The 15,214-nt window shown below is 49.1% G+C and overlaps 1 protein-coding gene across 2 annotated transcripts in view; it reads right to left on the bottom strand.

Annotated features, from left to right (window-relative positions):
* Positions 1-15,214, bottom strand: part of CSMD2 (CUB and Sushi multiple domains 2) — a 584,478-nt gene that overhangs the window by 139,760 nt on the left and 429,504 nt on the right. For both annotated transcript variants that reach the window (XM_036065279.2, XM_036065276.2), the window contains 3 exons: positions 10,776-10,978; positions 5,628-5,819; positions 377-515 (listed from right to left, as the gene is read on the bottom strand). In XM_036065279.2, the coding sequence (XP_035921172.2) occupies positions 377-515; positions 5,628-5,819; positions 10,776-10,978 (534 nt within the window). The remainder of the gene's footprint in view (positions 1-376; positions 516-5,627; positions 5,820-10,775; positions 10,979-15,214) is intronic.

Here is a 15,214-nt window from a genome sequence, read left to right as displayed (position 1 = left end):
GAGGGAAGGAGCCCGGTGACAGTGGAGGGGGGAAACACAGGGGAGCAGCGGGAAAAGGATCCAGCAAGGCCCTGCTTTCTGAATCTCAACATCTTCAGAGATAGATAGATAGATAGAAAGAAAGATAAAAAGAAAGAAGGGTAGAAAGAAAGAATAATAGCCACTTCATCAATTATAGGGATTAAATAAGATAATATGGGTGAGGCTGCTGAGTACAGCGCAGGGCACCAGGAGACATCCAATAGACGCTAGTTTCCCTCCTTCGGGCTCCTTCATCTGCTCCCAGCGGACCTGTGTGCACTCACCTGGAGACCCCGGTCTAAAGCCCCTAGTTGCTCTGAGCCCCTCGTCTCCCACCCGGGGGAAAGGTACATACATGTTAAATACCAGGGCGATGACGTAGTCCGGAGAGACGGTCACTTTCCAGTCACACTCCTTGCCTGGTGGGTAAGGTTCTGGGTAATTTGGCGACAGAATGACGCCTGATGGTCCCGTCAGGTCTCCCCCGCAGGGCGCTGGGGAGAGAGGAAGACAAAGGTCAGCCCTGGGTGCTGGCAGGCACAGTGGAGGAGGCACTGGGTCTGGCAGACCTGAGTGAAAACCTGACTCTAGGGGACAAGAGGAGGGTGGGATGTAATGGATACAGGGTTTTACCTCAAAGTGACGGGAATGTTTTAGAACAGAGGTGGTGGTTGCATAACATTGTGAATGTAACAAATGCCACTGAATCATTCATTTTAAAAAGGTGAATTTTATGTTATGTGAATTTCACCTCAATAAATTATTAGAAACAAAACCAAACTACCTGGCCCCACCACTTCCTGGCCGTGTGACCTTACGGAATTTACCTAACCTCTCTGGACCTCAGCATCCCTTCCCTATTGCAGGAAGAGGTACTATTTCTCTCAGGGATGGTAGTAAAGATGTTGGAGAGGTCTGTTAAAGCATTTGGCATATGGTAAATAGTCAATATTTGGAAATAGTTGACACTCCTTCATCTTTTAGACATTTGAACTACATGGTTTCCTTCCACAGCCTCACGTCCAGTTTCCAGGTGAGCTTTGCGGGTGTTGATCCCGAGTTCCAGTGCGCCCACCATCAGGAGGTGTGAAGAACACAGCCACGTTTACCTGCCAAGCGCGGCTGGCCTCCTTCCTGTCAATGTCCTCTGCATCTGCCTGGAGCTGCAGATACTTTCCAAGTTTCCAGAAGACCTTGTCTAAGACAGCGTGTGCACCTCACTTGGATGGAGATATGACAGAGCTCCATTCGTCCATGGTGGTCCTCACCCCACCCCCCTGAGGACGGATCTTTTAACGGGCAGGGAGGGGGCAAGTGGCTGGTGATGCAGCAAGCGGCTTACCCGGAGCCTGCTGGGGCACTTCCCAGATCCTGAGTCAGGTTCTCCCCTAAATGGCTGGGCCACTGCCCTGTAGCTGTGGGGTCTGGTAAAGCGGGGGCTGGAAAGTGTATGGGGTCGTCAACAGGAAAGATGGTAGAGACTATCAATATAGCGTGGTCTGAGAAACCCCACAGGGCGCCATTGGAGGTTGAAGTCAAGTAGGTCAGCAGGGGGCCCATAGGAGCAGGGAAAGCCGTTCAAGGAGAGGCCAGAAAATCCGAGACTGGACACGGAGGTGGGAGCCAAGGGCGTATCCAAGACCCAACTCGAGAGCAGCCACTCGCTTGTCGCAGAGCTGAGCTTTATTGCCTCACGCTGTAGCTTTCACCCAGGGTAAGCCTCCGAGGGCTCAGTCAATGCCCACCGGGTCTTTTTAAGAAACAGCAGGCTTCGGGCTGGGCCGTAAAAGCCCCAACATGGCCGAACATAAAGCCTGAGTGATCACAAGAGTAGTGGATTTGCCCCCTGCCCCGTGGAAAATATATCCCAAGTCCCAACTGGAACACCAGGAACACTCAAGGGGGCACTTATTGTAGGTCCGACATGACACACAGCATTCTAGGTACCTCATCTCATTTATGTCTCGTAACCACTCAGTGAGCTATGGATTCTCCTTCCTGGCTTAGAACCGAGGAGCCCAGGGTTCAGGGAGTTGAAAGACCCGCCCAGAGTCACTCTGAGACTCAACCTTCATCCGTCTGGCTCGAAAGGGCACCACTTTCACACTCTTCCATTCGGCTCGGAATCGCGGGTGGGGGAGAAGAGGAGCAGCCCCCGCTGGGAGAGCTTCAGTGAGCAAGGACGGTTCCCTGCACCAGGTCTGCTTAGTGTCTGGCCCGCTTCTCCCCCGCGCCCTCTTGTTGAAGAGGGTTACACCAATGCGACACGCCGGAGGCCTGTACGATCAGGATAAAACCTTGCACTTCGCACAACAGGCCCCACTGTCCCATGCCCCGAGAGTGGCCCGACCCTAGCAACGGTCTGAGGCAGCCGGGGTCATGTGGGCGGTCCCAGCTCCCTGGGAACCTTCCTAAGGGGGCACAGTGCCGCCTCCATGAGGGCAAAGGCCACAGGGCGTGAGCTTCCTCTGTGGCTCAGGGGTTTCTTGCCTTAAGTTAGCCAGGGATGGGGGTGAGCCTGGCTGTTTCTGAAACTGCCCCTACCCCCAAAGTGCTTGTGGTTTGGGTTCTAGGCCTCTGTCCTGGAGCAGTTCCCTTCCAGATGGTTCCCTGGCATCGGACATTTGGGCATCTGCTTCCCACTCAGGACCCCAACAGGGGCTTCATCACCCTCTGCCATTTGTGTGTCAAGGCCTGCCAGAATCCTAGCGACTTGGCCAGCAGGAGCGCTCCTGCTGCTCGGGGCTGATGAAGGGGTACACCTTCCCTTTCTAGGCCCTGGCACTAGGCAGCAGGACAGCCGAGCTGCAGGAGACCAAATGAGGCCTTGGCAACATCCCAGCATCACCTGGTCCTTTCAGCAGGTATTCACCGGGGTCGGGAAGCCAGGTGGGAACTAGAAGCCAGGTGTCGCTCCTAATCCAGGGCGCTTGCCCCACACCCAGGGTCACGTCCTGTCCCCTCCCTACTGTGAGTCAGGAACAGAGGGTGGGCTCTGGCCTGCGGGCCCAGGCTGGAGCTTACAAACCATGGAAGCCCAGGAAGGGGTGGCAGCAGGCAGCTGGTCACCCCAGATGGCCAAGCAGTGGCCGGGCAGTCCCGAGGGACGAGAGGTGTGAGAGAGGCCATTGAACTCGAAGTTACATAGTCCTGGGTTCCAATTCTGACCATGCCGCTTACTAGCTGTGAGCTTGGGCAAGCTCTCCCATCTCTCTGAGCCTCCACTTCCCCATCTATAAAATAAATAATAATAAAAAAAGAGTAACAACAATAATAACTTCTAACACACACCGTGTTCACCGTGAGCCAGACGTGGTCCTAGGCGCTTTACAGCATGAACTTCTTTCCTCCTCAGAACAGCCCGGTGAGCTAGGTACTCCTAATGCCCCTATTTTACAGGGGAGGAAAATGAGGCCCAGAGAGATTCAGTAATTTGCCTAAGGCCACACAGCTTGTTGTGGTGAAGCCACCAGACTCGGTCGGTAGTTGCAAACCAGAACCTGAGCTCTAAACTTACCATCTGATGATTCCATTTGTGAGAATGCAGCTAAAATGTCTAGCCCAGTGCTCAATAAATACTTGTTTTCTCCCTTTGCTTCCTCCCTATAATGAAGGGATATCAAGGCCAGCCAGACCAGTCATGGCAGACTGCCAAGGGAGCTGGAAATTAGGGGCTTGTCACTGGGATTTCCAGACTGTTTGAGAGAAGAGACAAAGACATTCATTTTGTTGCCTGAGGAACGTTTCCCCAAGCTGAGTACAGAAGAATGGGTAATGAAAGCTGAATTAACCTCTTTGCCCTGCTCGCTGCACATTTATTGCTCTCAACAGCTTAACACTGTGCGCACCCCGCCCCCTTCTCCACCTGGGCCAGTCTTGTCTCAGGACCTGCTTTTCTGTAGGAGAAGGCTAAGGAATCACAGCCCTAGAGAATGTTAACTTTGGAAGGGGCCTCAGAGGTCATCTGATTCCCTCCTGGGCCTCACCAGTATAATTCCATTGCCCAGGTGGGATTTGGGTTCAGGGAAGGGAGGTGAGTCCAAAAACTCGAGAGAAGAAAACAAAGAAGGGAAAGAAGGGAGGGAGGGAGGGAGCGAGGAAGGAAGGAAGGAAAGGAAAGAGAAAAGGAAGGAGGGAAATTAGTATTTCTTGAGATTTGGGTTAGCTGTGTCCTCACGCCATGATGCTGTGAGTATATTTACTCTCACTTAATAGAATAGGAAACTGAGGTTCAGAGAGATGGAGTGGTTCCCCTGAGGCCACTGAACTAGTCAATGGCAGAGCCAGGATCTGAACCCAGATCTGTCTACTTCAGGACCCCACACTCTTTCCTCCATGTAGCTGAGATCGGAGCTGTTTCTGGAAGCCAGGTCTCAACTTCCTGTCAGCTGTATATTCACCATGCTCCTACAACATAACCCAGGTGACTCCTAATCACCTTTGAGAGACAGGATTCAGTGTCTCACCTTCAGCAGCAGGCCTGAGAGCTTGGCTGGCAAAGGCCAGTCCTCGGATGCCTGGACAGAGCCCCCCACTGAGCCTTTGTGGAAAGCCATGCAGGGCATCGCCAGGGTGAAGGCTGCTGGGCTGTGTCTTGGGAAGTCCCTGGAACCCATCCCCGGCACAGGAGCCAGTGTGGGAAGTAGGAAATTGAAAGGCTCTGCTTTCAGACTGATGTGGGTATGAATCTTGGCACGGCTATATCCTAGCTTTGTGATTTGGGCAAGATATCCAAATGTGTCTGAGTTTCGGTTTCCTGAACTGTAAAATGAGGGAATGGTGCTCATTTCAGAGAGCTGTAGGTAAAGTTAAATGAGGCTGGGTAAGAAAATGTCCAGTGTGGGGCTAGCACACAGTAAGGGGACCCAGTGGCTACTGCTTCTCTTCTAACACCCGTCGTTGACACAGGAGATAAATGCATTCAGTATTTGGCCTGAGAAAAAGGGTCATAGGGCAATGAGCACCTGGAATGTTTCTATTTCTCTCTCCCTTCAAGTTCCCTCCTCCTCCCAGGCTCAAGGAGCTGGGGAGCAGGATTATTCACCCCCTAACCCTTACAAGCTACTTGACCTTGGGCAAGTCACAGAGCTTCCATTTCTGCATGGGTCAAAGGGGGAGATTTTAAGAGTAAGGACAGATCTACAGATCTAACACCCAGGTAACCAATAATTTCCTTGAGAAGAGAAAGGGGAAGGTTCTTCCCTTTACACCCAGGTCTGTGGATGCCCTTCTCGTGCTTTAGGTATTAGAAGGGGCATTTTGGAACCTGCTGACCTTCCTACCCGAGCTGACCCATTGTCCTCATTCCAACCTATATAGCCTGAGCCACGGAGAAAAGAGGCAGACGTGCCTGGTTAGACATTTTGGGGACCACTTTGGAGAGTGAAGAATTTGTCACGTGTGAAGAGTGTGAGTGTGTGAATGTGAGGGAGTGTGTGTGTGCGCATATGCACGCAAAGCAGCATAAACTTCGGGTTTTCTGCAACTTTCAGCTGCTCCGAGGCTCCTGGCCAGCCTCCAGATGCAGCTACCACTTAGGCCACGGGGTCTGGAACACACAAGCGGGGCGCCCAGAGGGCAGGATTCACCCTGCGGCTGCTTTGTACCGATGCACGTTGGCGGGCTGGGCTGCCAGAAGAATCTGTTCTCGATCTTCACACAGCTGATCTCTGCGCTCCCCTGCAGCACGTAGCCAGGCTCACACTGGAACACCGTGGAATCTCCGGCTTCCCAACTGTCGCCACTCCGGCTCCCGTTCTGTGGGACCCCAGGGTCGTTGCAGGACGTGGCTGTGGACACTGGGACAAGGGAGCAGAAGAACAAGTGCCAGACAATGAGGCTCCCAGCCCATCAGCCTCACTGTCATCACCGTGCCCGCTGCCAGTGTCACGGCCATGATCTCTGTCACCTCCCGCTGGCGGCATTGGCAACAGGGCCACCGTTTCTGTTCTCACCCCCGTTCCCGTCACTGCCTCCACCACCACTGCGGACCACCATCAGAGCCCTACCAGAACCTTCACCATCGCTGGCATCCACCCGTCACGAGATACCATGAGTTAGGTGTGACTGCAGAGCTGTGATTGTAGAAGAAGTGAGTTGGGTTCGATTTAACGATACCCGCCTTGCTGCACAGATAAGCAGAGACAAGCAGGGTCTGCCAGCGGGCTGGGAGCTGGTCTGCCTGCATGCCGAGCAGCGGCACGGAAGGCAGAGGGAGAACTGCAGTCAGGTGGAGACCACACCCTCTCTTGCGCTGCAAACGCCCAGCGACCCATCAGACTGAAACCGGAGGAAAGTCTGATGTTTGTAGCAGGTGACAAAGTAGAGTTCAAAACAAACATTCGTAGCCGAGATGTATGTAAACATTCAAAAACCTCAGGAATGTGGGAGATGTTCGCAGTCTGATACCTAACTTAGTGTAAGATGGACTGTGCGTGCTTTAAAAGTGAATGTCAAATGAATGATGGAGGGAAGGAGTAAATGAATAAAAGAATGAATGAGTGAATGAATGAGCAGATGCACTGTGAGCGAAGGAAATGACAGAAGAGAAAGTCCAGAGAAAGAATCGGGGCAGCGGCAACCTGTCATCCTCCGGACTGTGGTCAGCGGGCCCCGGGGACAGGAGGCACCGGAGGCCACAGGATCCGTAACATTCATTTGTTGGAGGGTCAGATTCCCCCCGCCCCCAAATTTTGAGAAAAATAGCATGCACAAAACCCAATGAATTTATTGTGGAGTAGAATGTAAAATTCACCTGAGTTCTTCAGCAAAAACATGAAGCCTAAAAGAGACTGTAGCCTCCTACAGCCTCCAGATTGGCAGGGGGAGATACATTTACTCTCTTCTGCTCTGAGGCGGACTTCAGTGGAAAAGCTCGAGAAGCCCCAGCCCAGGGCAACTGTACACACTAATATCACCAACTATAAGATCTAAGATTGTGTGAACAAGTCTGGAGTTACAGCATCTGATACCGCATACCCAATAGCAATACACGCGATAAACTAGGGCCCACAGTCAGACCTGGCTCTATGCCTGTTCTTGTAAATAAAGTTTTACCAGAATACAGGCATGCTCATCTGTTTACATATGCTATACTATACTCCAGCCACAACTGTAAATTCTTCCAACACAGCAAGCTCAGGTCCCTCCCTGCTTCCCCCCCACCCTCAGGGCATTTGCACCTGCTGGTCCTTCTGCCTGGAAGGATGGTGCCACAGACCTTCCTAAGCCAGCTCCATATTGTCATTCAGTTTTCAGCCCCTGAATCACCTCCTCAGACGGGCCTATTTGACCACCTTCTTCTGGGCTCATCCCTTGACCCCCTTCCACCGATTTGGTCACATTATCCTGTTTTGTTATTTTCATTGCACAATCTGTAATACTCTTGCTAATTCGTTTGCCTTTTTATCGTATGCTATCACTTGTGCATCTCCGTGGGAACCAAGACCTCAGCTGTTTTGCTTCCAACTGCATCCCCAGGGCCTAGAACATTACCCAGCACACAGCCATGCTCAGTAAATATTTGTTGAATGAATACATAAATGAACAAATCATCACCATCTGACACTTACTGAATTTATTTATAAAGTCAAATAAGAATCAATCTTCTTCCTTCCCAATTAAGAACAGACTTAGCTTTCATCTCTAGCTTTATAGCGACTGTACACATGTAAATGATTCCCTGAAAGAAAAATAGCTCCCTGTTCTGACCATACTTGGAAAAATTATTTATATAGGAGGCGACAGAGTGCAATGATGAAGATCCTAGGTCTGGGAATCAGACATGGGGGTTTTGATCCGGTCTCTGCTGCTTATTAACTAGATGACCTTGTATGAGAAACCTCCCTGGGCCTCAGAGCCCCTGTCTGCAGCATGGATTAATAATGGCCACCATACTCTAAGGCTTCCTTGAAAATTAATAGCAGAGTGCTTAGCATGGTGCCGGCTCAACGGGTAGCAGCAACTATGCTTCCCTCTCCTTCAGTGTCCCCCTCACTCTCTTTGTTCCCACCTTCCCTCTTTAATGCTCCTGAATTTGAGCTGCTTGGCAAAGCCTCAGGGACACGCTGGATCCACGTGTTTCAGACAGGATGTTAGATGTTACACAGTCATGTTTACTTAATAAAGCCAAGCCTGCACTAATCGTCTCTGGCATTTCTGCACAATCCCCTGTCAAACACACACTATAAAGTTAACATGGGGTGAGCCATTTGCCCTTCCGTAGAGGAGTCCTGGTATTTGCTAACTGATGACAGCCACAGGGCAAGGTGACCTTTCCTGAACCTCGGTTACACCTGGACCCTGGGCCAAGTCATCGCGGCCTTTCTGGAGCCCAGGCTAGGTAGCTTAGCCCACTCCCCTCTCCATGGACCTAAGTGATGCTCAGGGCGGCTTGCCTCAGGACACCCATACATTAGAGAAAACCATGTGTTCATGTGTGCATGTGTTCATGTGCCTGCTTATCCAGTAAGCAGTGAGTGAGCACCTGCTGCATGCATATGCCATGGGGGGGGGGGTTCTGATCGGCAGGACATGGTCCCGACTCTCTAAGAGCTGTCTGTGGAATGGCAAGGGTGTGGCCACCTCCAACACAAGGCAGAGTGTCTGGGACTGACAATGTGCCGAAGAAACTGAAGTAAAGTGCTCTGGGTGCCACGGGCCACAGCAATTTATTCTGAATGGGGAGATGAGGAGGAAGTGGCATCTGACATGAACCTTGAAGGGTGAATAGTACTTCTACAGGCTGGGCAATGCGTGAGGAAGCAGCCTGAGCTGCTGAGCGAAGGCAAGGTTTGCGACAGTGCCCAGGGATGCTGTCCCACGTGGACATGCTGACGGTGCATGGGAGGTCAGATAATGCAAATCCATGGGGGAATTTGTTAGAGCAATTAAGAGGGTTTTTTTTTTGTTTTTGTTTTTAAAGCCATAACCATTAGCTTGGGCACAGTCAGAGAAAATACATGTCTGGTTTAATTATTCATAACACTCCTTTCCCCAGAGAGTGGACTGAGGTGTCTCTTTAGCATTCTACTCTCCTCACTGCTGGGGGATCCTTTACGGCTTATCCCAGCAATCTCTAAAGTCTGTCCCATAAAATGCTAGTCTCTTGAGATGGTCTAGGAAAAAGTCATCCATGGTCAAATATGTTTGGGAACTGTGACCTACTAGATAGACACCTTCTGAATTCACCTGCTAAATTAGCATACCAAAAGTTCTCAGAGGTCCCAAATTACAGATAGCCTCTTTAGGTTTGCCTTGACCTAAGCACCTTCTCAACATTATTTGATCGTGCAGAGTTCTTTCTTCAGCAACATCAGTTAACAGTTCGTGGAACTCTAGGGAACAGATGTGGGGAAATGCTTATCGAAAATGACTCCCTTGTTGCCCCGTGGTGGGACCTAATCTTGGATGAGATCAGCGTTACCCTGGGTCCCCAGAGACTCTCCCTGGGTGAATGGGTGCCAGGATTCCAAGTAAGAAGACTCCCAGTGAACCCTGCAAGGAGCTCTTCCTCGCCAGGCTAGAAGCTTGCATCAGTGTTAATCGGGCAAGTTAATGGGTATAAAGGAACATAATCCTGGAGGCCCTCATCTGCCCTACAGACTATTGAATGGTCGTCTCCACGGAGAAAACAGATGCGCACAAGAGCTACAAGCAGGGTCTGTAACACCATTCCAGCCCACCTGGTACCAGAAATATACCCAACCACCCTTAGTTAATACACCAACGAGGGGAGACTGCGGAGGCAAAGCCACGGCATGGGTGCCGCATGGGCTCGCTCTGCAATCACCATGGCAACGCCCCCTCCCCACACACAGTGGAGTAAGGACATGGTAATGAAGACAGCTGCTGTATAATAAACATAAGCATAAACCGAGGCACAGTCACTTATGCAGGGAGATGAGTGATGGAAGAGGCACTTCAGAGGAGATGAGACGGTGCATCACAGGGGGAGGCAGGATCAACACATGAATTATCTAATACTGGGACTTGGATGTGTGAGCACTGCCCATTTTTGGTAGCTCTTTGTCATGCTCCTCCATAATTGGCTACTATAGTACATAATTAATCGAATTCAGATCATTCATGTTTGGCTCTCGGTCCTTCCTGAAACCCACACTAGATTAAGAACCAGAGTGTGTGGCACGTAGAGCGGCTTGTCCATAACCAAGCCCCATCCCACCGTCACTGGGGGCCTGCGTGCCTCCTTCCGTGCTCCCCGAGTTTCAGCCCGCACGTTCTGGATCCTCTCATCCTGCCTCTGCACTTGTGCACATGTTCTTTGCACCTACGGTGCCCTTTTCTCTCTTTTTCATCTAACAGGGATCCACAGATGCCCCCCAAGTCCTACTCCGTGGCACCTCCCACTCCACAGCATCATCAACTACCCCCTGCTTGAAACATGGTCTTTCCTTCTGTAACTTCTACTACTCATCCCGCGGGTCTGAGCTTGGGCATTGTGTTTTCTGGAATATCTTTCTTCCCTGATGCTCCAAGGTGAACATTATAGTTTATATTTCTCTCCCCAGATACTCATCAATCTGCACGTTAGTGTCTCTTAAGCTGCTTGTCTTCCCCTGCAGAGTAAGCTCAGCACATGTATTTGAACAAGTGCTAACCAGGTACCAGGCACACAGCTGCTGCTCAGTGACTCTCTCTACAAGAGGAGAGGCCTGGAGGAAAGGAGGGACTGGAGGGAGCGGGGCTATGCCGCAGGACAGACGGACAGGGGTGGGCAGGAAGTGAGCACAGACCTGAGAAGTGAATGGCAAAGCCCTGCTTGCTGGTGAAGAAGTCGGTGCTGAACTGCAGAACGACCGAGTTGAAGGTGCTGTGCAGGTCCTTGGGCAGGGCTGCTCCGCTGAGCTCCTTCAGCAGGACCCCACTCTCCACGGGCCCGTCCCAGATGCGCAGCACGTCGTGGACCTCCTCCGTGTCAAACACCAGGAAGTGGAGCCTGAACAGAGAGAAAAGGAAGGCGGTCACTGTGGGCTCAGCACCTTCCTCCCAGGGGCTTCCGGTCAGAGAAGGTGGGAAACCCAAGAAAGATTTGCCAGAAGGAAGGGACAGCAGTGTCCAGCAGCACCCTCATGGCTTCCAGCCGGCCTGCTCCTCCCACTGGGGGTCCCCAGCAGCAGGGACGGGGGTGAGGGGGGGCAGGTTTTGTGCACCTTGTTGATTATCATGAGCTTCATGTTACCACTGTCAAAGCCCCTGCCCCCCCACCCCCGGTCTCTTCACTGTACACAACGGTCCCCAGACTTCTTCCTGAGTCCACATCCATATCATTCTAGATTGTGAGGGGGACGCTGAGAAGGCATACACTCAGTCAAAATCCCAGAAAGCCATTTTGTGTCTATCGACAAACTGATTCTAAAGCTCATATGGAGAGGAGAAAGCCCCAGAACCACTACACGATATCGAAGAAGGACGAGACTGGAGACTGACACTACCCGACGTCAAGACTTAAGACAAAGCTGCAGTAATCAAGGCAGTGTGGTATCAGCAAAAGAACAGGCAAAGAAATCAATGGAACAGAATAGAGAACTCAGAAACAGACCCACAGAAATACAGTCAATTGATCTTTGACCAGGGAGCGAAGATGGTCTTTTCAACAAAGGGTGCTGTAGCCACTGGACACCCATATGCAAAAAATGAATCTAGCTGTAGACTTGAGGCCCTTCATAAAAGTTAACTCAAACTGACTGGGGAGGGTATGTGTTCTGGTGAGCGCTGTGAATTGTGCAAGACTGTTGAATCTCAGATCTGTACCTCTGAAACAAATAATGCAATATATGTTAAGAAAGAAAAAAAGAAGAAGAATGTAGCAGGAGGGGAAGAACGAAGGGGGGGAAATCGGAGGGGGAGAAGAACCATGAGAGACGATGGACTCTGAAAAACAAACTGAGGGTTCTAGAGGGGAGGGGGGTGGGAGGATGGGTTAGCCTGGTGATGGGTATTGAGGAGGGCACGTTCTGCATGGAGCACTGGGTGTTATGCACAAACAATGAATCATGGAACACTATATCTAAAACTAATGATGTAATGTATGGGGATTAACATAACAATAAAAAAATAAAAAAAAAATAAAGATAACCAGTCGTGCCAAAAAAAAAAAAAAAAAGTTAACTCAAACTGGATCACAGACTTAAATGAAAACATAAAACTATAAACTCCTACAAGACAACGTGGGAGAAACCCTACATGACCTTGGGTGTGGGGAAGACTTTTAGATATGACGCCAAAGGCATGATCTGTGGAAAAAACAACCGACCAGCTGGGCTTCACTGAGATTACAAATCTCGGTTCTGCAAAAGGGCAATGTCAAGAAAACGAGCAGACAAGCCGTGGACTGGGAGGACATACTTTCAAAAGACACAATTTGATAAAGGGCTGTTACCCCAAATACATAAAGAATTCTTAAAACTCAACAAGAAGGGGCGCCTGGGTGGCTCAGTCGTTAAGCGTCTGCCTTCGGCTCAGGTCATGGTCCCAGGGTCCTGGGATCGAGCCCCGCATCGGGCTCCCTGCTCAGCGGGAAGCCTGCTTCTCCCTCTCCCACTCCCCCTGCTTGTGTTCCCTCTCTCGCTGTGTCTCTGTCTGTCAAATAAATAAATAAAATCTTTAAAAAAAAAAAAAAAACTCAACAAGAAGAAAACAAGTAAGTCTGATTAAAAAATGGGCCAAAGACCTTACCAGACACCTCACCAAAGATAGACAAATGGGGAATAAGCACATGAAAAGATGCTCCACATCCTGTCATCAGGGAAATGCAAATGGAAACAGCAATGAGATACCACTACATGCCTATGAGAATGGCCTAAATCCAGAACACTGACACTACCCAGCGCGGATGGGGGAGGGAAACAGGAACTCTCACACACTGCTGGTGGGAATGCAGTATGGTACGGCCACTTTGGAAGACAGTTTCGCCATTTCTGACAAAAGTAAACATACTCTCCTTACCATACCATCTGGCCCTCACGTTCCTTGGTATTTGCCCAAAGGAGTCGAAAACTTAGGTCCACACAAAGACCTGCCCACAGATATTTATAGCAGTTGTATTCATAATTGCCAAAACTTGGAAGCAACCAAGATGTCCTTCAGTAGGTGAATGGATAAACTGTGGTACATCCAGACAATATTATTGAATTATTCAGTGCTAAAAGGAAATGAGCTAAAAAGGCATGAAAAGACATGGAGGAAACGTGAAAGCATACTACTAAGTGACAGAAGACATTCTGAAAAGGCTACATACTATAGGATTCCACCTGTATGACATTTTGGAAAAAGCAAAACTATGGAAATGGTATAAAAAAAAAATAAAACCCTGCTTGCCAGGAGCTGGATGGGTGGGAGGGATGAATAGTGGAGCACAAAGGGTCTTTAGGGTGGAAACACTCTTAGGATACTATAACGGTAGATGCACGTTATCATACATTTGTCCAAATCTATAGAATGTACGACATCAGAGTGAAGCCTAATGGAAATTATGGACTTTGAGCAATAACGATGTGCCAGTGTAGGCTCATCACTTGTAACAAATGTCCCACCCTGGTTGGGGATGTTGATAATGGGGAGGCTGTGCCTATGGTGGGGCAGGAGGCAAATGGGAAAGTTTTGCACCTTTTTCTCAATGTTACTCTGAACCTAAATCTGCTCTAAGAAACTCGGCCTTAGAAGAAGGGGCGTGAGGGTAAAGGTAAGGGGTGTGTTGTGGGGTTTGAGAGGCTGATCCAGTTGTGGTGGGGGGGAGGGGTGAGCCTACATCTTGGTTTCCAGGAGCAGAACTTGGGATACTGGCTACACACAGGCTTGGCTTAGATAGTCCCTGGGGATCTGAAGAGGCCAGGCAGGGGTTTCCATGTGACAGGGGGTGCCTGCAGGCCACAGACAGAGCTCTCAGGGCAAGGTAGCTGAGGAGGAACCCTGAATTCTCCCAGGACAAAGAGGTTCTGGCTGCCAAAGCTATTGACTACCAGCCTCTCTGTTAATCAAATTTTTATTTTGGAACAATTTTAGACTTGCACAAAAGTTGCAAAGTTAAAATGGAGAATTCCCATAGACCCCTCACCATTTCTCCCACTGCTTATGTCTTATGTTTCCCAGGTGCAATTTGTCAGAACTGAGGAACCGACATCGGTGCATTACTGTGAACTCAGCTCCACGCTTCATTTGGATCTCACCAGTTTATCCACTGATGCCCTTTTTCTGTTCCAGAAGCCAATCCATTTACCACTATCTCCTTTTAAAAATATCTTTAGAGGGGCGCCTGAGTAGCTCAGTCGGTTGAGCATCTGACTCTTGGTTTTAGCTGAGGTCTTGATCTCTGGGTCCTGGGGTTGAGCCCCCCAGTGGCTGGCTTGGTGTGCTCAGCGGGGAGTCTGCTTCTCCTCTCCCTCTCCTTCTGCCCCTCCTCCCTCAAATAAATAAAATCCCTAAAAAATATCTTTTTAAATTATAAAAATAAGACATGCTTGGGGCAGAAAAAGACAAACAATATATAGCTGTACTGAATTTTTAATTTTAAAAAGTCCCTTTCTTACACAAACCAATCTGTTCTCTAAAGCTTTTTACTTGATATTAGTCTTGGTGCATATCCTTCCAGACTTTCTTTCAGTGTGCATGCATTCCCCACCCCCTCTCCAAATGGACCATATTTTACATAATTTTAAGTCACTTTTTTCACTTACGATTGTTATGGACATAATACATATACTTCATTTTTTTCCCTACAAAAACGGACATTGTTATATTTCACTATCTCACATAAGACTGCAAAGAACATTCCTATCTTTACATTGCTTTGCAATTTCTGTTAATATTTCAGTTGACTGTTGGAAGAATTTTTGGGGGGGATGGGTATACACTTAAAAATCTTTTATAAATGCTGCTAAATATTCTCTTAAGTGATTGCATCAATTTACATTCCCACTAAACAGTATCAATGTCACTCTTCTCTCTAAACTTCACCTCATCAACATCAGATATTACAATGTTGTAAATATATTCTATATTAAAATACTTGCCCATCTGCTAAACCAAAATGGAATCTCACTGGTGTTTTTAGATAATTTAGTTATGTTGTATATCTTTGCACATATTTATTGCCCACTTATATATCTTCATAACCTTTATCCGTCTTAACTGAGTTGTCTTTTAAAATTCAATTTACAATTAGTTATAATTCTAT

This window comes from Halichoerus grypus, chromosome 5, assembly GCF_964656455.1.
Source record: "Halichoerus grypus chromosome 5, mHalGry1.hap1.1, whole genome shotgun sequence".
NCBI lineage: Eukaryota > Metazoa > Chordata > Mammalia > Carnivora > Phocidae > Halichoerus > Halichoerus grypus.
Note: the sequence above shows the minus strand (reverse complement) of the source record. Positions and strands in the feature narration are given on the sequence as shown.